The 25,939-nt window shown below is 50.7% G+C and overlaps 10 protein-coding genes across 10 annotated transcripts; 6 read left to right on the top strand and 4 right to left on the bottom strand.

Moving 5' to 3' along the window:
• Nucleotides 1–1,257: 1,257 nt before the first annotated feature.
• On the bottom strand, nt 1,258–1,917 carry SCP_0507870 (hypothetical protein; the record flags this gene model as incomplete). The annotated part of the gene is made up of 2 exons (XM_027758843.1): nt 1,258–1,823; nt 1,878–1,917. 2 exons carry the CDS (start codon nt 1,915–1,917, stop codon nt 1,258–1,260), a joined length of 606 nt encoding a protein of 201 aa, XP_027614644.1.
• A 1,776-nt stretch (nt 1,918–3,693) lies between these two features.
• On the top strand, nt 3,694–4,425 carry SCP_0507860 (hypothetical protein; the record flags this gene model as incomplete). Its single annotated transcript, XM_027758842.1, has 5 exons — nt 3,694–3,716; nt 3,781–3,882; nt 3,937–4,192; nt 4,251–4,283; nt 4,345–4,425. The coding sequence occupies 5 exons, from the start codon at nt 3,694–3,696 to the stop codon at nt 4,423–4,425; spliced, it is 495 nt and encodes a 164-aa protein (XP_027614643.1).
• A 2,018-nt stretch (nt 4,426–6,443) lies between these two features.
• SCP_0507850 (Manganese transporter SMF1) lies at nt 6,444–8,598 on the top strand (the record flags this gene model as incomplete). The annotated part of the gene is made up of 9 exons (XM_027758841.1): nt 6,444–6,598; nt 6,666–6,762; nt 6,813–6,849; nt 6,901–7,187; nt 7,250–7,370; nt 7,423–7,777; nt 7,831–7,940; nt 7,999–8,111; nt 8,167–8,598. 9 exons carry the CDS (start codon nt 6,444–6,446, stop codon nt 8,596–8,598), a joined length of 1,707 nt encoding a protein of 568 aa, XP_027614642.1.
• A 406-nt stretch (nt 8,599–9,004) lies between these two features.
• On the bottom strand, nt 9,005–9,841 carry SCP_0507840 (hypothetical protein; the record flags this gene model as incomplete). Its single annotated transcript, XM_027758840.1, has 4 exons — nt 9,005–9,080; nt 9,148–9,176; nt 9,245–9,319; nt 9,371–9,841. 4 exons carry the CDS (start codon nt 9,839–9,841, stop codon nt 9,005–9,007), a joined length of 651 nt encoding a protein of 216 aa, XP_027614641.1.
• Nucleotides 9,842–12,535: 2,694 nt separating this feature from the next.
• SCP_0507830 (hypothetical protein) lies at nt 12,536–12,963 on the bottom strand (the record flags this gene model as incomplete). The annotated part of the gene is made up of 3 exons (XM_027758839.1): nt 12,536–12,560; nt 12,614–12,788; nt 12,852–12,963. 3 exons carry the CDS (start codon nt 12,961–12,963, stop codon nt 12,536–12,538), a joined length of 312 nt encoding a protein of 103 aa, XP_027614640.1.
• Nucleotides 12,964–13,267: 304 nt separating this feature from the next.
• On the top strand, nt 13,268–13,543 carry SCP_0507820 (hypothetical protein; the record flags this gene model as incomplete). Its single annotated transcript, XM_027758838.1, has 1 exon — nt 13,268–13,543. The coding sequence occupies one exon, from the start codon at nt 13,268–13,270 to the stop codon at nt 13,541–13,543; it is 276 nt and encodes a 91-aa protein (XP_027614639.1).
• Nucleotides 13,544–13,968: 425 nt separating this feature from the next.
• SCP_0507810 (60S ribosomal protein) lies at nt 13,969–14,780 on the top strand (the record flags this gene model as incomplete). The annotated part of the gene is made up of 4 exons (XM_027758837.1): nt 13,969–14,058; nt 14,110–14,348; nt 14,403–14,648; nt 14,705–14,780. 4 exons carry the CDS (start codon nt 13,969–13,971, stop codon nt 14,778–14,780), a joined length of 651 nt encoding a protein of 216 aa, XP_027614638.1.
• A 502-nt stretch (nt 14,781–15,282) lies between these two features.
• Nucleotides 15,283–16,606, bottom strand: SCP_0507800 (hypothetical protein; the record flags this gene model as incomplete). The annotated part of the gene is made up of 2 exons (XM_027758836.1): nt 15,283–15,689; nt 15,742–16,606. 2 exons carry the CDS (start codon nt 16,604–16,606, stop codon nt 15,283–15,285), a joined length of 1,272 nt encoding a protein of 423 aa, XP_027614637.1.
• A 2,203-nt stretch (nt 16,607–18,809) lies between these two features.
• SCP_0507790 (hypothetical protein) lies at nt 18,810–21,950 on the top strand (the record flags this gene model as incomplete). Its single annotated transcript, XM_027758835.1, has 4 exons — nt 18,810–19,365; nt 19,418–19,765; nt 19,942–21,705; nt 21,760–21,950. The coding sequence occupies 4 exons, from the start codon at nt 18,810–18,812 to the stop codon at nt 21,948–21,950; spliced, it is 2,859 nt and encodes a 952-aa protein (XP_027614636.1).
• Nucleotides 21,951–23,071: 1,121 nt separating this feature from the next.
• On the top strand, nt 23,072–23,583 carry SCP_0507780 (hypothetical protein; the record flags this gene model as incomplete). The annotated part of the gene is made up of 3 exons (XM_027758834.1): nt 23,072–23,282; nt 23,338–23,370; nt 23,423–23,583. 3 exons carry the CDS (start codon nt 23,072–23,074, stop codon nt 23,581–23,583), a joined length of 405 nt encoding a protein of 134 aa, XP_027614635.1.
• Nucleotides 23,584–25,939: the final 2,356 nt, after the last annotated feature.

Genomic DNA, 25,939 nt, shown 5'->3' with positions numbered 1-25,939 from the left:
TCGTGAGAATTCTGTATTATGTATGTTCTTTCGCCGAGCAGCCGCTACACCGCCACGACATACGTCAGCCTTTATGCCGACTCTGACCCCCAGGTATCGATTGGTTGAAAAGCATGACCACTCAGATTATTGATTGCTCACGCTGCCCAATCGCTACAGATGCTGGTGAATGATTTGCAGTCACGGCCAGCTTACGATATTTCTTCTGCAGTGTCTTCACGGAAGCGCTCGCGGTCAATACTGGCATGTGATTTTCCTTGTGGCGACTATCTTATCGATCCGCCGGAAGGGAGATCTATGAACTTCGCCGTCGCTCGCCTCCTCATCTCTTCGTCTCGCGCTTTTTTCCATGAAGTCTGCAGTACACATAATGTTAGAAACCATGGATTCATAATTTTCGGAGTGTTCGTCATCATTAGATAGCGAGCGTGGCTCGTCGGGTATCGTCGGGTCGATATGATCGCTATCTGTGACGGTGCAATATAATCCTCGACTACCTCACGTGACCTCGCATGTCACGCCCACACTTTAAGTTAAGTTTAAGCTTGAGTTTAAGTTCAAAATCGCTAAATCTTCCTTGGGCAACACACTAAAAAAGTTGAGCACCATCCTGTTGCTGAAGAGACCTCCACTGGATACAATTTCCAATAAGTTGGTGGGAGTATGTGAATGTTATTTGAAAGATAGAGTGAACAAATTTAGTGTAAGTGGCACTGCTTACAAGAGACTTATCTCAAAGTAGAAATAACTTCATAATAAGTTTTCCATTTTTAGGATAACTTTCAGATAAGTCTCTCCTAAGCAGTGCCACTTACACTAAACTTATTCACTCCATCTTTCAAATAACTTTTGCATAGTCCACCCAACTTATTGGAAATTGCATCCAGTGCTCCAATGTGATCCAACCTTTTCACTCTAAATAGTTTGTACAACACTCAGTGTTTAGCCCACAGGAGCTATCCGGACCCGGAGCGACACTTGTTCGGCACTAACCGTGTCACTCGGGAGGAACCGTGGAATTGAAACGTACTTACACAGAGACCTAAGCTTTTGATTATTTTGCGACAGCCGTTTCACTGCTCATGGACTCACCTCGTAACTTATACACTTATTATTGTACAGAACATATAATACTGGACGTCTTTTCTGAGTGAATGAGAATGACATAACGAGCTGCAGAAGAATAAGTTCCCACTATCGACGACGATACAGAATATCATAAGTACTCATCAACCGCATCCGCATGTATACGTACGATCATGGTACAGAAATTGGGAGCTTCTCGTCCGACTTCACATCCTCATACGTTTGCACCGCAACCTTGCGCAGCGCAACTTGCCCAACCGCCGCTCCATACGCAATGGCCAGCACCATAAACACCGCCCAAAACACGATCTGTACTCCCTGGGGCGTCACGGTCATCGAGACGCTCATCTCAGCCCACTCGTTGTGCAAGCCCTCCCACGTCTCCCAAATCATTCCCGCGGCGACGATGGTACCAAACGCGACGTGCACGCGGCGCGAAATGTGTCCACCAGGGTAGTAGTGCGAAAAGATACCGAGAATGGTCTGCGCGAGAACGAGGATGAATATCGTAAGGCCGAGCTTGTGATGCAAATCCGAATAGGGACCGTTAAACTGAGTTCCCAAATTCTGCGTGCTAACAGCACCCATGCCGAGGCCAAAGACTAGGATCACAAGGAAGGTCGTAATGCCATTGAAAATAACGTGTATGCGGAACCAGCGAGGACCATGCCGGAGATAGCGCGCAGCCAGGAGTGCGATTGGCATCGTGAAGAGCACAGCGATGCAGGCGAAAAGCGCTATCGAAGAAGCCATCAGTGCTACTAGAGTTATCGTGCGGTAGAGGTATTCACCGTGCGCTATTGCGAGTTGATCATGCAGAGGCCACCGCATGGTTGTGAGGATTCCGATGATACGGGGCGAGGTATGCTGTCGATGTCGAATAAGTGGTCCATTTGAAGGCATCGCAAAACAGTAGGCCCCCTGACACCGAGACTCCGAACACTTAGATGTCCACCCTAGTGTCGCGCTCCAGCACAACACAATTACCTATGCGCTTTCACCAGAACGTGCCGATACCAAGTTGCGAAGAAACATTGCAGAAGCCAGACTTCTGAGACGAATACAGTACAATTCAACCTAGAGAGCAAAGATGTTCTCTTCAGAGGGTTGGCACCTCCTCAGCAAAATGAGTCACCGGGGCCCGAGCAGAACGAATCGTTCCTATCAATTGTGCATCAGCGCCGGCACCTATAGCGCGACCAGGGCAAAGGGCATGGGTATCATCTGGCGACGAATTACATGAGGGGCCGTCCGCGGCGGAGGGCAGGACCTAGGACACCGCCTAGGGAGGTGGCAAGCGGTGGGAGGACGTCGCCAGACAGGGCAAACTTGATGAAGAGCAGCGGAGAAACTACCGGCGTCGGATAAGGCTGACAGCGCTGAGCATCGCCGACAGTATAAGCAGGACCAATAGATGAAGAGCGTGGAGCAATGAGCTATCGATTATTGCCAGCTGCTCATGTGCACGAGGGAGTATGATGAGAGGAAACGATGAGGGGAAACGATGAGGAAGGTGAAAAAAAATAGCACACGTAAGAATCTTCTAATTGTCGATGGGGCCGTCGACGAAGCAACAGAGACAGTATTTCTGGAGGAGCACTACGCCAGGATGAAAGTAGCAGGTTGTACAGCCAGGCTCGTTGAAAGCTCAATCGTCCATCGTCCGCCGTCAACGTTGAAGTATGATGAAGGTAAGATGGTGGTGGGAAGAGGGAAAGGGAGGAAAATGAGGTTCTCGCTTACTTGAGCGATTGGCGCAAAATTGACTCAGCGGCGCTTTGATTGGTTCCAGAAAATACCGCAAAGCACGTGATCCTCCCTACGCTCTCTGTGCTCGCCAGCTTCAGTCGAGAACACATCTCTGTGCGAAATTGCTAGGATTCGTCTTTTCTAACCGTCTGTCAGTCGATTGCCACGTTGCGTCGCGCACGACTCCTCTGCTCCGGACTTGTGACCCTTGTTCAATGATCGCTCCCTCTACGAGTCTGCATTCAAACCAACTTGGGTCTTATATCTGCAGTGCTTGTAGCGGTGATGCATTTAGTCAACGAATAGTCGGACTGGTATTGGCTTGCGCTCTAATTGGTTGACGACTCATCGCGAACAGCACCAGACAAGAACACCAACAAACCCGTGACACTAGGTCGGTTACAATATTTGTAGATATCTCTCGCTACTCCTAAGTCTTGCGCACATTTCTAGCTGATGCCACCCCGTCGTTTTGTATCACAGACTCATCCGTGGATCTGCCCACCCATATGCCTATACGTGTCTCTACCCTGGATCCGGGACCCGTGTTATTTTCTCGCCCTGTGCGTGATTCTCTTGTCCCTGCGACTGACATTAGCAAGACAGTTGCGGGAACGTTGCGCACGCCCCGTCAGATTTTCTGCTGAGCTTTGTCCAATTTGCGATTGTAAGCAGCTTATCCTCAAAAGTATTGGTGTGCAGTAATCGGGGTCCTGCTTCACGTGCCCTCCAGCGAAACGCTGAGACTTGCAGCAGTATTCAAAAAGACAGTTTGCAGCAGTTATCAGACGTCCCTCCCACCTTGGGCTGCACTGAAGCCGTACTCTCCTCACCCACTATCCACTCTGCCGTGCACCCATGGACTCTATGAATGGAACAAGGTGGCGCCTCTTCTTCTTCGTCTCACATCTTAACATCCGACTCACCTATTCACTTGTATCGCAGCATGGACAACTCCACGTCCATGTCGATGACCATGATGGCTATGCTACCGTTCCACTATCATATTGGTCACGACACTCTCTGGTTTCAGCCTTGGGTCCCCTCGTAAGCCCCTCATGCGCCCTCTGTCTCCAGCGAATTTTACAACACCCCTCCAAGCTACGCGAGCACGACTTTCGCCGCATGTGTTGGCCTTTTTTTCCTCGCTGCGTTCTACCGCTTCCTCGCCGCTCTTCGTGCGTCTGTCGACCTTCGTTGGCAGGCAGCCGCCGCCTCAAAGAAAGCGATTCTCGCGGGGGAGGAGCAGTGCTGCGAACCCAGCGTTGGTGTGCTGCAATTTTCCCTGTGGACGGACCTCCCGCGTGGTTTGCTCGAAGGCTTCCAGAGTGCGATCGCGTATTTTCTGATGCTTGCTGTATGCGCTTCCGTCTCTCCGCTGTAAACCTTGGATGACCCATCTACTTTTTCTCTAGGTCATGGTAATGAATGCGTGGTTCTTTATAGCGGTGCGCTCTCGTCTGCTATCGTGGTACGTCGTGGTGCCTGACCAGAAAATCCGTTACCTAGATATTCTTGGGTATCGTCGTCGGAGAGACATTCTTCGGACGGTTTGGTGCCAGAGGCATTGAGAAGTTCGGGACTTGCTAATAATGTCTTGTCATTCTGCGATAAGTGTGATGGCAGACCCGCCGATTCGCAGTCGGGATATCCCTTGTTCGTAGTCTATCTTTAACCTGCATGCAATTCAATCCTCCCACCGATGAGTCAGTCTAAGTGCTGTTACCATTACAGAACAATATAATCCGCGGTCTGTCCATCCAGTGTCCCTCCACCACCATATTCGGCAACTTTCCCACGTAGTCTCCTATCGACCGCCTCACAGCTCAATATTCAATACTCAATTCTCTACGAGGGTTGTGCTATGTCTGATGGTTATGCTACTCTGTGTCAATGGCACAGTTATATGGGGTGTTTTGTTTCACCAGACTGTGTGCTATTTTGGGAAACCCAGTCTCTCATGTCACCCGCTAGATCTCACCTCGAAGACGCATGACAGGACTGCCAAAACCCGGATAAAATTCCCATATTTGGCCATCAACTTATTTCCGGTGGAACAACTGCTTTGTTCTTTTACATAGAGCACTACTATCGTTACCCCAGTACTGCAATCTGGTCTAGTTATGCAATTTCGCCGTTTTGCCGCATTTTGCTGCACTAAAAATCACAAAAAAATATGCAATAGATGTGCACAGTCCCAAATACCTTGGCTGTGCAACTTGGGAGTCAAACTCGGAGGGGAAGAGTGCGAAGTTTCTGAATTGCAAGTTTGGAGGACTTAGGCGTGACAGTGAAATGTGCCATTTAAAACTCCGACTAGAGGGAGAACAAGGGAACGGCACGTCGGCAAGCGTGACGATCTGTGACCGATTCGGCGCTCTTGCGTGCAAATCAGTCTCTTCACTGCGTTCGGTCTTGGAGTCGCACAACATCAGGAAAAAAATTGGCAGTCACACAGAAGGTAGCTTATATGTTGTATATTTGATCCAAAGAGGTTCGAAGGAAAACGGGCTCGATTTGAAGGAACGGTGACAGAGATGCAATCGCAATTGCATTACTGGGGTAACGATAGTATGGGTTACCACTCACTCGGCAAATCCTGTAAGTCGGCAGCCCCCAAAAGTCCCCATATAAGGGAATAATCCAGGGTAGGTGCATCTTCTCAGGTCAAATTTCCCCCGCTTAGAACATTTGACCCGAATCCTCTCTATACATGGGAAAACTGCCGACTTACAGGGTCCGCCGAGTGAGTGGTAACCCATAGTATACCACGGGGTACCGCACCGCCGCGTGGTTACCTTCATGGCTGTGGGACTTCGGAATGCTTACAGGTACTTCAAGGAGAACAGGTGAATAGCGAGCTTCAGCAGAGCTGCAGAAGGACTTTACTGTTGCATTACTTTACTTTACTTTACCATACATACTTTAGTTGTAACTGACGAGGTGCTTTTCTGTACCTGAGCCACGTAGTTGGCGTAGTCAGCTAATTTCATACGTTTCTACGTTTCTACGTTTCTACGTGGTGACCCCTCACGTGATGAAGCAAGGGTCACCACTCCAATACACGCTTGGTCGTCAGGACTGTGACCTGATAAGGCCAAATCCGCCAATTTTGTGACTCAATAAGCCCCAGCAAGGAAGTGCGCGTCACTCCTTGCCCGATCGGTCAAGCGCGCGTGACATCACCCCGTTACACGCCCATCGGGAGGCATCCCGGCCCCTATCTCGAGGGGGTGAGTGGTGCATGCCCTCTGTATGGGCCTCAGGACAGGCTCACAGCTAGGATCTGGCACTCAGGACAGCTCGTCGCCGAGGTTTTTGAGTCTCATTCGCGGTCACTGGTAACCGCGGTGGTCACCGCAACCCGGGGACACGTTTTTTCCTCATGTTTCCCGCAGTATAACTTTGTTGATTTCCACGCATTTCTCCAAATTAAATATTTCCTCGGGAAAAAAGGGTTATGCGTCCTGTGTTGCTGATGAAAGCAATGGCAGCCACGGTGCTGTCTCTCCCATTCCTCTGGTTCAATATGGGAGTATAGAAAGCTGGGGTTGGTGCTATGGGAGTCCTTTTGTTAGTAACCACTACGATCATTCTCACTCCGGCGCATGGCTCGCTCGACGAGCAGCAAGACGAAGAGCGCGAAGGCCGATGTCATCCATCGGATCCTCTTCCGATGTTACTCTGCTGCTGGAATCGTCCTTCGTCATGCCAGGAAGCATACTGGCGTAGGTCTGATATGCTCAGTAGCGTATTTCGACCCGTGAGCCTTTCATTTTGTTGATGGTTCGACGTGCGCGTCGGACGACTCGCCTGAACTGCCATGACAGGGGTAACTGGGGTGTCGATCTCCAGGCCGGTTCAGAATATGGATACAAGCTGCTTTTTGTCGTGCTATTGTCCGGCTTATTTGCAATCTACATGCAGGTATGTTCGCGCACTCTAGCGCGGCCACTTTTTTGATGACACTTGTTAAGGTTCTCGCTTCAAGATTGGGATGTGTTACTGGGCTAGGTCAGTTCTATCGCTCAGATGCTGTGCCCCGTGGTTGACGTTCGACGGAAGATCTTGCCTCACACTGTCGGTTGCTACTGCATGATCGCCCTAAGCATCCTCGTTTATGGCGATGGCTCGTCCTTTATCCGTTGTATTTGCTTTCAGAGGTGGCCATCATAAGTACCGACCTCGCTGAGCTATTAGGTTCTGCCATCGCGCTGTGTCTGCTCTTCCCGAAGCTTCCTGAATGGGCCGGCGTACTGGTAACTGCGGCCGACGTGCTGGTACTACTGGCTTTTAGGGACCCTCTTCGAGGTCAACCTGTTAGAGTATTCGAGCTTCTGATCGCAGTCCTTGTAGGTCGTCTCACTGGATTGATACTAATGTGTCCCACTTATGTTCGAGTCATGTAATGCAGGTCTTCACCGTTTTAATTTGCATGGCAGTAATCATCTCTAAAGCTGGAGTGGATTGGGGCCACGCTTTTGATGGGTTTATACCTTCGCATGTCTTGATCACACCTGGAGGTCTTTACACTTGTCAGTGCTGTTGTCCAATTCCGATGGTGAAGCTCTACTAAGATCTCATCAGCTGTCAGTATCCTCGGTGCGACCGTAATGCCACACAGTCTGTTTCTTGGTTCAGCCATGGCTACTCAGGATAGGCTACTCAAATCGAAGGAAAGTGATACTCTCATCCTGGCCGAAACACGCAAGTGTGAGCTGTCGATGACTTCCTTGCGACTTTGGCGAGCGCAATTATGGGTATTCGTGAAGTCCCTTCGCGAACATTTAGTCGTTGCTCCTATGCAGGACGACGCTACTAGTCCAAAATCGTATGAGGAATGGGAGAATCATCCGCTCCCCTTTGTGCGCGCACACTTATACCATGGGATTGTGGATATGGTCATCAGCTTGCTTGGCCTGGCTGTTGTGATCAATACATTGTGAGTGCTGCTTCGTGGAGCGTGTCTGATGAGATGAGCTGAACATCGTCCAGGATCCTCGTCCTTGCGAGTGCGGTTTACTACTCTCCGGAATCGGCGAATTCAAACTCGCCGGTGACTCTCTTTGATATGTATGAGTTGCTGCGGGACCGACTGGGTAAAGGTAGGTGCACTGTCGTTCGACGTTTGCACGGTATGGCTGAGTTTGCTTGATTGTGCAGCTATTGCAATTTTGTTTGCTCTTGCACTTCTGGCTTCAGGTCAAAGTTCATCCATTGTTGCGACGCTAGCAGGTCAAACTGTCTCTGAAGGATTCATCCGATGGAGGATGTCTGTGAGTATATGGATCCAGGTGGTTTCACTCTCCTGGTCTAATCCCTCCCTCCTAGCCCGTCGCCAGACGTTTGGTGACCCGATGCCTTGGTCTGATTCCCTCCATGGTCGTCGCGAGCGCGTTGGGTCGTGCAGGAATCAGCACACTACTGATAGTTTCCCAGGTTGTGTTGTCGATCGTGCTACCCTTTGTTGCGTTTCCCCTCATCTGGTTGACTTCGTCGAAGTCGATCATGAGCGTCAAGAAACCGCGACCTGACAAATCATCTGTGGAGATACCTGCGTTATCAAGTGATGATGCCCCCGCTGAGGTCCAGCTTAAAGAGGCCTGCGTAGAAGTAGAAGAAGACAAGGAAGCTGTGGAGGAAGAAATGGTGGACTTTTCGAACGGGAAGTTCACAATCTGCCTTGGATATAGCATTTGGCTCCTCATCGTGCTCGCGAACGCATACACGATCGTAACATTGGCCCTGGGAGAAGACGGTTAACGAATACTTACGGACACGAACATAACAACGGAGCAATCATTGTACTTCATCAACAACCACAGCATAGATGTAGTGTTTGTATCATAGTCATGAACTCACTCTGCATATGTTACTATATATTAGAATAGTGTCACTGCGCTTCCCAAGGTCGATATGTTCGCCGTGAAGCTAACCGACAATGTATTTTCTACCAGCCAGTGAAAGTGCACCCATAGTATGTAAACGAGGACTCAGAGCAACTTCTGCAGAGGTGAAATGACCATGCCAGGTATGAAACACACCATTGAGTTACACTAGGGCGTTCGTGAACGGACCACATACCTTCTTGACCACTCTAGGCAACGTCGCGCGTTAAAATGCTACCCTGGTATTCCACTCAGCACCCAGTGGTGTCTCGACGCTGCGCTCAAACTGCGCCTTGCAGGTTGGTATACGGATGGCAGGTCTGTAACCAACTACTTGGCCGCCTTCTTATCGCGCTTCTGGGAGATAATAAGTAACGTGCACTTTGTTGTAGTCTGCACGAGAAGACGGGTCTAGCCCTGGTACCTTCTTGAGGCGTGGTGCTTTCTTGGTGCCTACCCCCCACCCCACGACCCATGGACCAGTTAACTGGAGGTTGATCGTCTGTTAATATTATACTTACCCATCCAGGAAGTGTAGTGTCGACCTCGTGCGGTGCATCTTCCTGAATCTCGCGCCGTTTTTGCTCCGCGAAATCCTACAGAAAAATAAGCATACAAGAACGAGCTGACTTCAAATCAATATATACCTGGACAACGCGATCACCAGCGAAAGTAAAGGCTACGAGATCGCGCTGGGCGAAAGCCTGGATGCGGTTACCCTTACCCTTACGATCCAGGTTTCTCTCCTGTTCCCCCAGCTCGCTATTCACTTCAGAGTCCTCGTCCTCAGCGCCAGATAGAATCGTGGACGGCTTGGCGGCAGAAATAGTCTTCGACTGACTCTCAGGCGATGACGACTCTAAAGCCTTGCTACTGCTGGCCAGAGTGATGACTTCCGTCATGGAGATTTCCACGGTGGCGTCGTCCTTAGCAAGCTCCGTCTCTTCTTCCTGTTTTCTTTGCGTCCTCGCGGAGCTGTATGGAATAAACTGGAAATCGGTGCAAGACACGGCGCCATCCTCAGGATTCGTAAGCCCGACGATAACGACTGCTGCCTCGTGTGCGCTGTCGAAAACGTCAGGGCTCGATCTGACTTGAAGCTCGAAATTTGTAGGCATATCGAGGTAAACCCGCTGTCGTCGGCGAGTTCATTCTATACCATCACCCACGTGAGCATATTCAACTGCATGTGTGCCGCATACTGAAGGTCTCTAGATTAATTTGAGATGTCAAAACACCCATCAAATTATAGGGCATTATTATCGACGCCCTGCCAGTGGGGAGGACACATCCAGCCAGACACGGATATCCTGAGGAACGAAGGTTGAAGCAGAGTGTCAGCCTGCCTTTGGAGACTAGCCTCATGTCCTCCTCGCTGGTACATGGTTCCTAGACACTAGCTGAACGGAACCCAATGGGTTCCGCTATTTCCGAAGTTCCTGGCTTTGTCCCCGCCCACATCCCGACATCTCTAAACTGTGGCAGGTAAGATCCGAGCTCCCAAACTGGTCAACTTACTACCATGTTTCTTCACACATCACAGAATCATTGCCGTCATCACGAGTCCGATTTCAGCTCGACGGTTAACCATGTCGATTCACTACTCATCCTAAAAGCGGTCAATCCTGATACTCCAACCTTTTGAAACTAGAATCAGGGAATCCATTGGGCTCAGGAAGGTCTCCCCGAGTTTTTCCCATCTATTCTCAGAAATCGAGAAAGTAGTGTTGGTCTCTTTCGCTCCGCTTTCTCCACGAACGCTATGAGATCCCTGGGTGGTGACCACTTATCAAAGGAACTTTCACCTCTGGCCGCTAGTTCGTTCCGCCTACTACTTTCGTATTGACGATTTAATGACTGAGGTTATGTGTTTCGTCCTACGCAGCTCGTTTCCTCTCCTGCTCTGCAGAGTGTGTGTGACTCGGGCCATCTCATGTCCTTAGAAAACCTCGTGCGTGCCGCTTGCCCGACATGCGCTGAAGACAGCAGATCAATCAACGCAGTACATCCACAGCTCATGAAGAGTCAGAGTCGCGGTCAGCGAGTTCTTATTAACAATCTGACTCTGGCAGAACCTCTCACCGACCAAGTACCGTCAGTAGCAAGCAGAGGTCCGATTCGTTCATACGTCCCCAGTCTGATGCCTCGGCTAGGCCAGTGTGTCAAGTTCCAATGCACTTAAGCGATTCTCGATGACGAACTAGCAATTGTCTCTTTGGTGAACCTGAACTTTGAGAACGTTAATGTTTTTACGCCGCTGTTGCATCAGCCAACCTTTAAGAAAAGTGTCGTAAGAGGCCTGCGTACTATGAGGAACAATCCCTTCGCTGCCGTCGCCCTACTGCTATGTGCTGTTGCGTCACACTTCTCATCCGATCCTTGGGTTACCTACGAAGGCCCCAACTCACCGGATTGATGTTCCAAAAGTCCTATCTCTTGAAGTTAAGTTGTATATTGAGCGGGTAAGCCTCCACGGTGGACTGACGAGCACCCGTGGTGTATTTTCTGGGGTTAATCACCTGGTGGACGGACGCGACACCACTTGACGTGCCGCAAAACCGACTGGAGCCGATCGATTGACCGTGGAAGTAGTCGGTAGGATATTCATCTGTGCCGTCAGTATGGCTAATTTCTTCTTCCGAACCATCGTCATCGCCGTCGTCTCCAGCAGTCTCCAGGACGCGGTGGAAATTGTGGAATATGTACTGCTGTATTCAGAAACTGGCCATGGTGTAGGCGAAAGATCCATTATCGGAGTTGAATTTCGCTGAAGACTAGTACCGAGAGATAACTGTCGAAATGTTCGCGAAAAGACGCCTGAGCGGGTAAATGTTCCATTCCCACTCTGCGACTGATATACGACCAAAAAGACGGGTTAGCTCAAGAGCATAACGCCACAGCTACTTGTGTATACGTGCTGTTCGCCTGACCAAAGTTTCCGGCATGATTTCGTTCAACAGACAAGCGTCAGGATTAGTTGTGAGTCGTAACTTGAAGTCATTGTCATGTGGAATGATTATTCTGTGTTCCATAAACAATGCATCGTCGGCCGACATCTGGAAACTATCGCCTGTAGATCACACACACGAGCACGCAGAGGCTTACCTACAACGAAATGATGTCACTGTTAGACACGTTGGAAACGATTCAGAAAAAAGCCTAGCGCACCGTTCTTGTGCCGGCATATGTCGCACACACACTGCCATCGCTGTCGAGGCACTGAAACCAGAGGGTGTATCCCGACGGACCCGTAGAACAACAAGGCAGAGACGCGACTGGTGCGGTAATCAAGATCAGGAGGGTTGAACGACAATGTACCGAGATGTCTCCCCAAACCCTCGACCGTTGGCGGGTGAAAGCTCGGCGGCGCTCGTCTTGGAGAGAACGTTGTAATGCTCGGTAGATAGATAATATTTCGCTAGGGCAACTGCTTGGATTTTCTGCTGAGTCACGGAGGCGGACAGTCGCAGTCACATCGTACCAACTATTGGCGGTTTAGACCTTTTTGTGTTTCAACCGAGAACAAGTCAACCCCCCTAGCTGTCGACATGCCCTTTATCTCCGAGAATGTGGCAAATGCAATCCGCTCTGCTGAAGGGTGGGTTTGACTTGGCATATCCTTCGGAAGAGATGAGTGAAACCCTAAGCTATATCTCATTGCCGCATAAATGGGATATAATTGAGCAAATACGCAACCTCTACGTCACCACTCCCCCAGGAACCAACCCGCATTGTGATTGTGATTGATAACGCCAAACTGGAACTTTCGTCGAAACGGTCTTCGTGCAACCGGGTATCATCCTGCCGGCAATTCAACAGCAGCAGCACCAACCAGGTCTGCGATCAAGGCGTGGGCGATATGGTCGCAGGCGCATTCAGTAGTCACTTACCCGCACCAAGAAGGACAACACGAGTCACAGCACGGACCGCAGAGCGTGTCGCAGCACATCGCAGGACGGTACTGCCGTGTAATGCGGCTCCCGTATGGCATCGGTGGTGGACGATAGAACATCTGGGGTTGCAGTGCGGGCTGGTTGTACTGGTATACCATCCGCATTTCGGGAGCTGAGGGGCCGAAGTGAACGTCCCTAAGGCGGGAGGACGGTGAACAGTGCACCGCTGACTCACGAGCATCGTAGTAGCCGCCCCCTGCCGAACGGTACATCTGGTGCAGGCCGTTTGAGGAGCGGCGCACCCGATAGACGTTGTTCGGACGCTGGATATCGTCGTAATAAGACATCGCGAGAGCAGGCTAGCACTGAGGTCGATGATGAGCGGAGGACACGGGTGGCCGCGGCCCCGGGTTGATTCACATCGAGCTTTTCTGAGGGTTAAGTGGCCAACAACCGGGAATGAGTGGGCCGTTAAAAGAAATGCGGGCAGACAGAGAAGAGATATATGAAAAGCACGATGCAGCGTGGGGACAGGATGACGTGTAGAAGAGGAAAGAGCGTCCCTTGGGCACGAGTGTAGAGTCATCTGGACACACGTGGACGGCTGGAATGCGTTCGTTTTGCGACGGGTCTTGTGCGCGCAGTGGATGAATGGCAGCACACAGGAGCGGGCAAGTGAACAGCGACGATAAGCCAACGCTGCCTGTCGCGCATGCGGTGCTCAACCAGAAAGTCTTCGGAGATGAACGATCGGCGCTCGTCCATAGACAGCCGCCGAACAAATACTACGTTATGCAAACTCATCAGAGCGACAATCGCCGCAAGGAGAAGCCTGTCCTGAACGTCGTAAACGACGAGGAGCTGTGTGAAGAGAAAAAACCTTCGGATAGGCGTTTCAAGCTAGTGCACGGGTCCGAGACAACTTGAACGTGTGACCCGAGATTAATCAACAGCGCTACATGTGTGACAGGTCCAGGGACACGCAGAGGAGAAACTCCGAGAAAGACGAGGAGTGAGCGCTACAGAAGGCATCTAGTATGCCCTCATGTACCGCTTTGGGAAATAGCGGGACTGGCAGCCCGGAGAAAGCCGAAGTTGGTTACTCATCCGAGTGCGTTTGTCATCGCCTTCAGCGGCTCAAAAGGCGTCGTCTCCAACCTTTGAGCCCACCATCCTTCCCCTCCAACTACGTGAGTATGCCGATTTGTTTTACTGCCGCTCTCCGGCCAGCGATTCCGGTAGAAACTGCTGCAAAATCAACCGGGATCGCTGCTGGATGAGGTGGATTCAAACTTGAAGCTTAGGATGACGCTGACTTGCTGGCTTTCTAGTTATAGAGTCGATTTGTAACGATGGGTCGCCGTCCCGCTCGCTGCTACCGCTACTGCAAGAACAAGCCCTACCCCAAGTCGCGCTACAACCGTGGTGTACCCGACTCCAAGGTCGGTTTTCCCCCCCATTTCCTCCGTGCACACACATAACGATCGCTTCAGATTCGTATCTTCGATCTTGGCCGCAAGCGCGCATCCGTTGACGAGTTCCCTTATTGCTGCCACCTTGTCTCCGATGAATACGAGCAGCTTTCGAGTGAGGCGCTGGAAGCCGCACGTATCTGTGCCAACAAGTACGTCACCAAGACCTCTGGCAAGGACTCGTTCCACTTGAGGGTCCGCGTCCACCCCTTCCATGTTCTCCGCATCAACAAGATGTTGTCTTGCGCAGGTGCCGATCGGTGCGTCCTTCCGCTCGAGTGTTATCTGCAACTGGAACCTGAAATTGTTTGTAGTCTGCAAACTGGCATGCGCGGCGCCTGGGGTAAGCCCTACGGCACGGTTGCCCGTGTCAACATCGGCCAGATCATCCTATCCATCCGGTGTAAAGATGCGAATGCGGCCGTTGTCCAAGAAGCACTGCGCCGCGCGCGTTACAAGTTTCCCGGCCGCCAGAAGATTATCGTCTCGCGCAAGTGGGGCTTCACCAATGTCAACCGCGAGGACTATCTCAAGTTGAAGGAGGAGAAGCGTGTGCTGCAGTACGTGCCTTCGTAACTGTGTCGTCGTTGCTTTAGCATCTGACACGCTCTGATAGGGATGGTGCCTATGTGCAGTATATCCGCCCCAGGGGCAACCTTGAGAAGAACCTTCGGGCGCAGCTCAAGGCCTGATCTCCATGTACAGTACACTTTTCTATGTCATCATCCCGGCTGTTGTGTGTTAGGTGCGATATGCCGTTTGGCCCGATGTTCATTGTGTGATCTCTTTCGTGTTATCTGTTGCCCCTTATTCACTACGTCACCCGATCTCCATGGTTGATGGTTAGGGGAAATGGGGCATATAGCGACCTCATTGACAATGGCCTTCGGTCTCTGCAATGAAAATTCAACCCGGCTGTGGACGGGGTCGTATGACCTCAGCTTCAGAAGCCGCAGACGTGAGAACAGTACTTTGCCTGAAACTATCATTCATGTTAAGATACCTTGTTCTTATATATGCATCAGAATATCGACTATTTACGTCGGCCACTTTCGCGCTTCATCGCAGAAGCTCTAGACTAAAACGGAGTGATGAAGGTCGACGGACGGCTGTTGCTTTTACTCGTCAAACGGCTTCCAGAGCGTCATTGCAAGCCATGCTATTTATGCAAATATTCGTAGAAGACATCGATATCTACTTGGAATTATTGACAGTCACAGTGAAACTGTTCGTCGGAAGGGCGTTTCTGATGGTATCACAGCTGTTGTGCACGTCAGGTGCACTCATGTCAACGTTGTTGTCGAGTTTGCGGAACTTGAACTCCACCGTCTCCAAGCCTTTGAGTGCTTGCAACACGCCATGCATCCTGTTCCAATCCACATTCCTCAGCTGGTCCGCCAATACGCCGGTGAACTTCAGTGTAAAGCCGATATGTCGAACAGTCTGGGGCGCCAGTGAGAGTATGTCAATGTAGACAATCCAAGCGCTAATGTCAACAGGCGCAGCAACGTCGTGGTGTTGGGAGAACAACACGGTAAAGAAGAGTTCACGAAGACTAGTGCGTGAGGGAAGCTTCAAGACGTCCCAAGTGGCGCTCGGAACTGGAGCAGGGATAATTAGTCGAGTGCGAGCGTGGCACAAGGAAACACTTACCCAGACCAGATTTGAATACCAGAGCAGTGGCATCAAAATCCAACATCCAGTCTTGGACACTTGGTATGGCTTCCTGGAGTAACTGTGCGAGATCTCTGATATGTTGCGCAGTGTGACTGGTATGAGAAACAATAATGAGGGCCTCGATTCTGGACACTTTCAGGAGAGCATGCAGAGCAAGGGAGAAACCCGCGTATTCGCCCAATTTCAGTGTGAATACGCGTATGACGGCCAAGGGAGGGGACTCAGAATCACGTACGCTCCACCAAGGCCAAACAGGCGAAGAGAATTTGTTCAAGACATTCTTCAACATTTCCCCCAATTGTCCATAGAAATCCACCTTTGGTGCCTCGAAGGACAGCTCGCGAATCTCGGAAAAGAATCCGATGAGTTGGAGAAGACCATAGGTGGTGCAGGACGGATCCTCGAATCGGAGGCGAAAGCTATCAAGCACGGGGCGAGGACGTTCCGAGACATGGGAAGTGTCGCCTAATAGTGACACCTCGTCGAGGAAGATTTTTTTGAGCGAAGGCAGCTTGGAAACGACAGTGTACAAAGTCGACGTAGAGACCTCGGTCACATCGGCAAATTTTACAAGGACAGAATCGAAGTCACAACAAGCGACCATCACGGGAAAGTTTGATATTTCCAGCTCTTGCACCGCGTCGCATTCGTGTCGCCGAGGATCGCTTTCCAAGAAGTTCAAGAAACGTTCCACATCCTGTGGTCTGACCCGGACGCTGTGAGGGCTGGAATAGGACCATGGGCAGGAGGCGAGGCTAGGATTGTCGACCTGTGTGACAGAATCGTGGAGCTTACGTGGGGAGATGATAGATATTATACTTTCCGAGTCTGTGGCGTGCATGTTGAAGTCGAGGATAGCGCTTAACAACTGAAAGGGCAAAGTGTCGTGGCACGGTTCACGGCCCGCTCGCGCCCGCCCAATGACTTTGCGCGTCTAAGGGCCATTTTCCCAGCGTCTTCTGGCCGGGCATGTTTGGGGCCCCCTATCTGAATAAGTATCCCTTCATCGCCACCACATCGTCAACGTTTTAACCACGGAGCATTCACTCGCAGTATGGCGCAACCTCAGAACGATATCCCTGTTGTCCCTTCCGAGATACGGGACCTATTCTTTGATGAGTTACGCGATCACAAGGCTAGCCTTGCTTCTTGCGCCTTGGTCTGCCGGGCATGGACCTCCCCCACTCGCCGGCATCTCTTCCACACCATTTCCATCGCAGAAGAAAGCCAATGGAATCTCACAGCGTTTCTGAAATTCCTGGGCGAACTAGAGGAGGTGCATACTAGTCTCCCAAAGGCAGTGTAGCTACTCTGCTTCAACCTTCGTACCTCAGGATATCCCACTGGGGGCAAAAGTGGATGTTCTGCCTTGGAACAGTGTCTGAACATCCAAGGAACAGATTACGTTTTTGGACATGTCACATGTTCTGAACATGATAAGGAACATCTAATATGTCTCGCACAATGTTCTATTGGAGAGCATGCTGGAGACATGTTGCATGTACCATTCTGGAACATATAATATGTCTCACACAATGTCTCATTGGAGAATGTCCTGCAGACTTGCTGCATGTTTCATTCTGGAACATTTATTATTTTGCTACTATATTCTGGGCTTATCTCTTGATGCAATATGCTCTGTATAATAAGGATTTCCCATGGCCAAACACATTACATTTCTGGCTGCCGTTAATCTTCAGAACATTGTGAGAAGATGTTAAGTGCTCCTACTCCAAACATACAAGATGTCCTGACCACCAAGAACATCTGCAGTACATGTATGATACATACTAAAATTATACTAAAATTTTACATGTGCTGCAAATGTTCTTGGTGCCCAGGACATCTTGTATGTTTGGAGTAGGAGCACTTAACATCTTCTCACAATGTTCTGAAGATTAACGGCAGCCAGAAATGTAATGTGTTTGGCCATGGGAAATCCTTATTATACAGAGCATATTGCATCAAGAGATAAGCCCAGAATATAGTAGCAAAATAATAAATGTTCCAGAGTGAAACATGCAGCAAGTCTGCAGGACATTCTCCAATGAGACATTGTGTGAGACATATTATATGTTTCAGAATTCCGTGAGACGCAGTGCGACGCGTCTGTAGGAGGGACGCGTTTTTTCGTTTGTCATTGCACGTGATATGCCGATCGGCAGTGACCGACCTCTTAGAAAGACCCCCATTAAGGAAAGCAGACGTCAGATACGGACACTGGAGGCAAAAGTGGATGTTCTGCCTTGGAACAGTGTCTGAACATCCAAGGAACAGATTACGTTTTTGGACATGTCACATGTTCTGAACATGGTAAGGAACATCTAATATGTCTCGCACAATGTTCTATTGGAGAGCATGCTGGAGACATGTTGCATGTACCATGGAAAACATGCTTAGTTGTGGTATGTGTGTGCCATACATTCTGGTTTGCCTCAGAAAAATTTTGACCAGCTATATTTATTGGGAATACTGTGATACTGTACATAGAAATAAGAATCAATCAGTGGGGTACATTCATCCTCATGCACTACTGCAAGGGTAAAGCCATATGATTGACAGGGCATGTATGCCAAGGTGGATGAACCTTATAATCTTGTGTAGGTTGCATTGTAATTAATGTTACGGCAGTCAAACGAGAAGAACTGAGGTGTCGAAGCTGATGAATATCATCTGCTGACCTCCCACTCCTCGGCAGCAGCATTCAAGTTATACTCACCAAACTTCAGAACATGGTCAGATTATGCTGCCGCAATGTCTGTTTCCCGCAGTACAAAGATGAATGCATGAGTCGACGAGCCAGCAGGTGCATTAATGAAGTTCCAAGGGTGAGCGGCCGCTGAGCGCTGAGCGGGCCCACTGGCAGAGGTCGTAAGCGCCCGTCGGCAATGGAACGGGTTGTAACCGCAGGCTTATTGATTTGAACTGCCGGTGTATCGAATCCTTAGTAAATTTCAGGCTCCGTCTAAATTTTCCGACCTCTCGATTAACCCCCCGCGTCAGAAAGCAGACTAGTGCATACACGCATATGCACGCTGGACGTGATGGCATGGTCGTCGAAGAATCTGATGTCCGGCGAGTCCAGTGTTCCTCTTGACCTGCATGTGCTCGCCGCTGTTCTGTCGTCCCTGCCGCACTTGCGGAAGTTGCGCCTGATACAGCTCACCTTCACAAATGGTTGCCAGTCCAGCCCCCCGCAGACAGCATTCGCGCTGGAGGAGCTCATTGTGCAGCAGACCCACAAGGAGCGCGAGTGTACATTCAAGACGCTTGGAGTCCTCTCTCTGTTCACCGAGGTCCGGAGACTCTGCTTGCAAGACAGCTCGCGGCTCTTGGGCCCGCAGAATGACCACACAAGAGAGCTCCGAGTCGATGGCGAGTTATCACGCTCGCGGAAACCTCAAGTCTACAGCCTCACCTTTCGATCCATCTACGACATGGTATACTATTGGCGCACCCTGATCCGGTCGTCCTCATCACAAACTCTGGGTTCTGTCGGAGCGACCTGCCTCGCGTGGGACGAGATAGAAGCGTTCAGAGATTTGCTGGACGAGGTCGGTCACTGCGTTCTCTCTGTGGAGCTCGATGTACTTGTGTCTGGTAAGAAAATCGCAGAGTGACATTTGGTCTTCACTGATCGGCTTTGATACAGCTCGAAAAAATGAAACATACCCGGGTTTTGACCTGTCTGACTGCACGTCCGTTCGGTCTCTCGTTCTCGGGTTGAACCTGACGTCAAGCGACAACTATGCATGGACGGTCGTCGCGGAGGCCCTCCGCCATACGACCAACACGCCGCTGCGCGACATCACCTTCCGCGTCACCGTGTTGTATCTGTTTTCCGAGTTGAACTTCCTTGCTGTGCTGAAGAGACTAGATACCGTCGTGATGGACCAGGCGTTGAACATATTCGAGAATCTGGAGACCGTGACATTCGAGTTCTCTTGGTATTCCATGCAGATGGCACACGCATTCCACAGCTCGAGTCGACCTGCCGATGGTCCGTCCCTTTTCCTGGCTTGTCGAGATGCCCTGGAGAGAATGCTTCCTACGACTTTCGCGAGAGGGTTATTGAGGATTCGTTGAGTCAGGGGCTGCGTACGAGGTACCTTTCACCCAGTCGGTTAGCGTCACAGTCTTACAGAGTTGTATATACTTGTGCCCGAGGGCGTGCAGACGGAAAAATGGTCGAGTACTTGCTGACTCGGATCGCGTGTGACCATGTCACGAGCCTTGTTATCGTTGGCTACAACGCGGACGTCACGCCTGTTTTCACCACTTTCTTGATTGTGACTGACGATCCTCATACGGTATTTGTTTGCATGGTCTCTCTGACAAGTGCAGCTACTCCTTCGCATGTGGAAGGAGAAATAGAAGAGGGGGCTTACGACGAAGAAGATTACGACGAGGAATACGGAGAAGGTGACGAGGAGTACGACGATGGCGATGACTTCGACGCCGAGGCAGAGGAGGAGATGGCTCGCCGTCTCCAGGAACAGCTTCGCGCAGATATCGCAAAAGCTCAGCTTGAAGCTGCAGCTGCCAATGCTGCTCATTCCACCACTCCAGCTGTCCTCCGGCCCACACTGCCTGCGCTTCATTCGGCGAAATCTTCACCTCATTCGATGACAAAAAAGAAGGAGGCCGCTATAGTGACGATGAAGACGATCCTAGCATTCGGGGCGAAGGACCCGCTCGTGCACGCCTCTCTCTCTGCTTCCGCCGTTTCTGCTGCAGGCGACACTAGTGTCTTGGACATGTTCGACTACTGCGTCGCGTCCGGCACCCTCTCCAAGAAACTGGCGAAACCACTCAGTGCCGTCGTCGTCTCGCTCGCCAAGTCGGATGTACTCTTTGCATCTCTCCGCAACTCGGACGCATCTGCATTACAGCTCAGTAAGGGTAAGCGGCAACGGGAAGAATTGGATACAGCGGAGACTGGAGACAGTCGGGCGCACAAGCGTATTGCGATAGACCAGCCCGATCTAAAGTATCGGATCGCAGAAGCTGTACAGGCTATTTCTCGCTCACTTTCTTCCACAACATCATCTTCAGGACTTCAGTTCCCCGACCCTGGGCTCGTGGCCTCCATACAAGTCCCATTACACCAAGTGTTCCTGTTCGCCGTCACGTCATCTCCTCGCGGCCATGGGGGGAGATCTCCTGCTCTGCAAGAGCTCGGATCTCTCATCCAGATGCTCGGCGTGCTCACAGGTGTCCCCATCGGAACAGGGCCCGCACCCACTCATCCTGCTATGTACTCTCCCGGATTCGGAGCACCCCCTGACCTTGGCACTGCTGTGTACCCATGCACGGCCTCTGCATGCACGAAGACGTTCCACCGATTGTACTCGCTCCGCGCGCATCAGCGCCTACACACGCTCATCGAGCGGCCATTTCGATGCAAGCATTGTCCTGCGTCATTTGTCCGGAATCACGACCTGAAACGGCACGCACGTCTTCACGAAAAGAAAGCATGGCTGTGCAACGGGTGCGGGAAGGTGTTTTCGCGCCGAGACGCGATCAAGCGGCACAAGGACAGTCGGGGAAGAGGAGTCGGGAAGAGTGAGGGGGACGGCGTGTGTGCGTATGCAGAGATCGAAGAGGTTGAGGTAGAGAAGCCGGAAGGGGAAGAGGAAGCGAGCCGCAGAGCAAAGCTGTGGAACGGGATCGCGGACGCGCAGGATTTTAGAACTGCAATATCCGAGGAAGGCTCCTTCGAGGAGGGCGAAGTGGATCCCAGGGTTATGGAGGAGGCGCAAGATCTGGTGCTGCAGCTGCTAGGGTTGCTACGCTCGTACGTCGGGAGAGGACAGGGACCTGCTGTGGTTCCTCCTGGTCCTTCAGGTTTCACCGCGAACGTTCCTCCCGCCACACTTGCAAGCGTCATGGCCGGTGCACGTCCGTCAGCGACGGCGCAGGCCCCGGTTTCTACGTCCGGTGCGTCTCCGCCATTCGCTCGCGCATCCACTTCTGACCGCTTTATGCGAATAGCATCGTCATCGACGACTCTTCCGTCGCTTTCTCTCTCATGGCTTTCACACGAACAGACGAAGATGCTGGAGCAAGCAATAGCTCAGGCTGCTTCGGCAGCGCAAGCTCAGGCGGAGGCGGAAGCGGCGTTGGAAGAGGGGGGCGATGGCTTGAACGACGAGGACGATGAAGGCTGCGAGGAAACCGAATGAGGATCAAGTAGGGGTAAGGCTGCATTGGTCTCAAAGCCGTTGTCTATCCTTACACTGCTTGATTTGCTGTCTTCCTGCTGCCAGGACAGCCCACCATGTTACCTGCGTGCGTTTGAACTATCTTTCTTCCATTGGTGTTGTCGGGAATAGCTCAACCTTCGGATTTGCTCGAGGCCTCGTCGCAACTATGGAACATGAACTCACTTTTCTACACTGAGATGCCGTTCTAGCGCAGGTAGAAATCAGTCCTATCAGCGCAAATCCGGCTGTTCGAGCCACGCTCCGAGAGCCGAATTATTGTGCTTTCGGGCAGCGTTCGTTGGGCAATATCTCCTCTGTTCCCCCAGGTTATTATGTGTGGGAGGGCTCACCGTAAGGATGACAAGAGTAAGTCCTGGTATGTCATGATTATACTGTCGATGGCGGCCGGCTAACGCGCCATGCTTGAAGTCCACCGCCTTGACAGTCTACCGCACGCGACTAGCGAGCCCCGAAACCAATCAGGCGCACAAGGAGCCCTTCATGGCCGCCGGCGAGGCTGAACGGTCGTACCATGCACCGGCTATTGATTGCTTAACAGAGGGTAGCCGCGTACCAATAACGGCCGCTTGTCCAGGACAGAACGCACCTCCTGCGGCATCGTCCGTTTATACACACTGCTATGTACCATACCAGCCCTCACACCCAATCGTGGTTTTAATTCCCAACGCCGACGGTGCTGCCATCTCACCCTTGACGACGCGAGCGCCCTTGCCCCAGCGTGTTCCCCAGTGATTCAGGCCCCTTGCTATGGCCCATGGTGTCGCCTTCTCGCCCTGACGTGCCTCTCGAGAATAAATGGGTTGCAGATGTTTGATTTTCAAGAGCTACAAAATTGGAGGAGTCCACGATCATGTAGTGTGTTCTCCGTCCGCTCGCTCGCTAACGTGCTGGCTGCGGTGTTTCTTCACTAGCTATTCTTTATTACAGAACTTGTGTTGCGGCTTGTCGGTATAATCACTACTCTCTGTGCTTCGGTCTAGCTGTCGTGGTTCAGTCAGGACGGAACGAGCAAACCATAGTAGGTCAACTTACGCGTAGATAGGGTTCAGATAGGGCAATACAACTTGTTCTTTTCCACCATGTCGAGCGCGGCCCCGCGCCTGGCTCGGCTCTTCACGCCAACATATGCTAGGATGATCAATGCACAAATTGTGCACCCGGCCGTATCACAACTCGTGAAGCGCAACGAACTGCAGTCAGCCCTGGCCAGGCCGCTGCACGTAGCAATGTACGAGCCGCACAAGCCTGCGTCTTACTTGGCTGCCAGTCTTTCCTATGGCATGATCAAAGGTTGTCCCCTAGCTGTAACACGCGTATCCATCACTTATGGATGCATGTCTCGTAGGACATCCTTTTCTAGATGGCAATAAGCGGACTGGTGAGTGTCTATCAACGTTCCACCTGCGGTAGATTTTGACCGTATATTACAGCTTTCTTTCTTGCCAACGAGTATTTGCGCGCGCAGGGCAAGCCAGGCTTAGCGGACAGCGGTGAAGTTCACAAGGACCTTACCGCCGTGGCAGACCGTTACATCAGAGTAGCTAGTGGAGAAATAGACGTGGACGGGTTGGAGGAAGGTCCACGGAGATGAGCTTGCGTGATTATCTTCCGATCGTTTCAGTGAGAGGAATAGATCTTGTTTACTTGCCAAGTATCAATCATCGTATGCTAACATGATGAAGAGCCACAACAAGGTGAACAGAGTCATCGGTAGGAAAAGCATCAAGGGCAGGCAATCTTTACCAAGGACATATGGTTCGCAGATAGACTGCAATAGTTACTCACCTAATTCGATCACTCCAAGGGCCCGGGCGTGGACAGAAGCAAGTTCCTCCTCTCTCAACTCACTCCTCGCCACCGTCTCATGAGCCTTTCCTATGACCCGCATTATCTGCTCGTCATCGTCCGCTCCCGGTGCGTGGGTCGTGAGAGGCTCGTGACGAATCTCCTTGAGGTATTCGTTAGCGATCCAAAATGCTGTTCATTTGCTGCCGTCGAGGAAGGGGTGGTTCTGGATGAAGCTGTAGGCGAGAGATGCGGCGAGCTGGAAGGCAGTGGATTCGGGAGTATAATGAATTCTCATCCGAGGTCTATGAAGCGCAGATTCGAGCTCGCCAGGCTTGACGAGGATGGAGTTGCCCGTGAGTAACTTGTTCAGGTCTCGAGCGAAGGTACAGTTGCGGACAATCAAACACGGTAAATTTGATAGCGCCTGAACTAGATTTTTCTGAGACAAATGGACTTCAGATTCAGACTCAGGGAGGTTTAAAACCCCCAAAAATGCACTCAGATAGTTTTTCCCACGAGGTTTTTGGATGGCCAAATTTTTGGGCGATTTTTTCGACACTTATAGGCCACTTTGCGGTCGTAGTGAGTACTATTCAGTGTTCGCAAAGACAAGTCACGGTCATGACTGGGGTCATTGACGATTTCTCAATTTTCCATTTTCAACGGTCACTGACCGGTCAACAACTGGACAGATGACAAAGATATACACACGTGTATTACTCTATATGGATGGATTGCTATTAAGTACTGCGAGTTGGATGACTCAGACATCTCGGACCTACTCACGGACGGGTGTTTCGCATCCATTGTAAACCTCGCTCTTCGTGGATGCCGACGCCAATGCTATTGTTCCCGCACCACCAGTTGTGATCGACGAGGTGCCCCTCAGTCAATCTTCATGCCCTTGGTGCCTCATTTGCAGGCACCTTGCGACAAGATCCTAATATTTTCGGAGGCCATCCTACTCAAGAACATGTTTACCCGGACTTGCTCGGCTTCTGTTGGCATGGTGGAGCTATGAGTCTTCGTGTGAATGACGAATGTAGTGAGGTTAACACTAGTATCTAGTAAATTTCTTTTCATTGTAACGTACTGTATATACATTGAGTACTGGAGTACATTAGTTAGTTTCTTGATCATATCACGTAAGCTGACCATCCCTTGACTGGTCAGGAACCGTGGGTGAAAAGTCAATGACCCGTCATGACAGGTCAGTCGACCGGTGAATGCGAACACTGGTACTATTGGCCACCTGCTAGTCACCCGCAACCTCTGATTCATTCAAATGTTGCGAATCCACCCAAAATTCACCCAACCAGCTTCCGTAAGGGATCCTACTGCTACTTACGCATTTGTTCTCACGCCACACGTTTGAGGTGTTCTCACATGTTCGCGCAGATTTCAGCTGAAACTGCCTCTGGCACGAACCCGCTCATCATAGCTAGATTGGCAATGGTCAGAATGCTATCTAAGACAGTAACTTTAAATGACAAATTCCATATTCTAGGTATACTTTGTGCATTTTCTATAGCCATATTTTTGGATGTATATTTTTCATCTGTTTGTGGCATTATGCCCTACTCATTGAAAGGAGTCGATTGCATATTTTTTCGTATTTTTATCTAATTAATTATGGGGTTGGCCAAAATTTTGGGTCCAAAACAGGAAATAATAAGAATTAGTGAAATCGGCTCGTGCAAATCGAGTCTCTGAGTCATAAGCATCACATTTGTGCAGTTTCCGAAAGCTTCCGGCACTGTCCGGACTCTACATAATTGGACTAAAATAGTTACCGCGTTTGATTGTCCGCAACTGTAACTGTAAACGTCATGGGTATCCTGGACATTCCCAAAACTCAGCCGATTCAATGACAAATTTGGAATTACTCACAACGCGGGAAGCGACGAGCGAGATGGTGAGGCTCAGTCTCGCTCGTCCCCCATCCTCTCATATATCACCTACACTACGTTCCCCCACAAACTGGGATTGTTCTTTCAACCGGTCAGCCGCCTCTCCGTTGTAGGACAGAAGGCAAAGAGCCTAAGTGACGAATGTACTTGTATGCAGATTGGCATTGTTGAAATTATAATATTACCGTCGCACTCTCGTGTAGACGACGGTCTCGCTTTCAGCTTAAGGAAGCTGGAAACGAGGTCAAA

This window comes from Sparassis crispa (genome assembly GCF_003851025.1).
Source record: "Sparassis crispa DNA, contig_000004F, whole genome shotgun sequence".
Classification (NCBI taxonomy): domain Eukaryota; kingdom Fungi; phylum Basidiomycota; class Agaricomycetes; order Polyporales; family Sparassidaceae; genus Sparassis; species Sparassis crispa.
The sequence above is the reverse complement of the archived record's forward strand: the minus strand, read 5'-3'. Positions and strand labels throughout refer to the sequence as shown.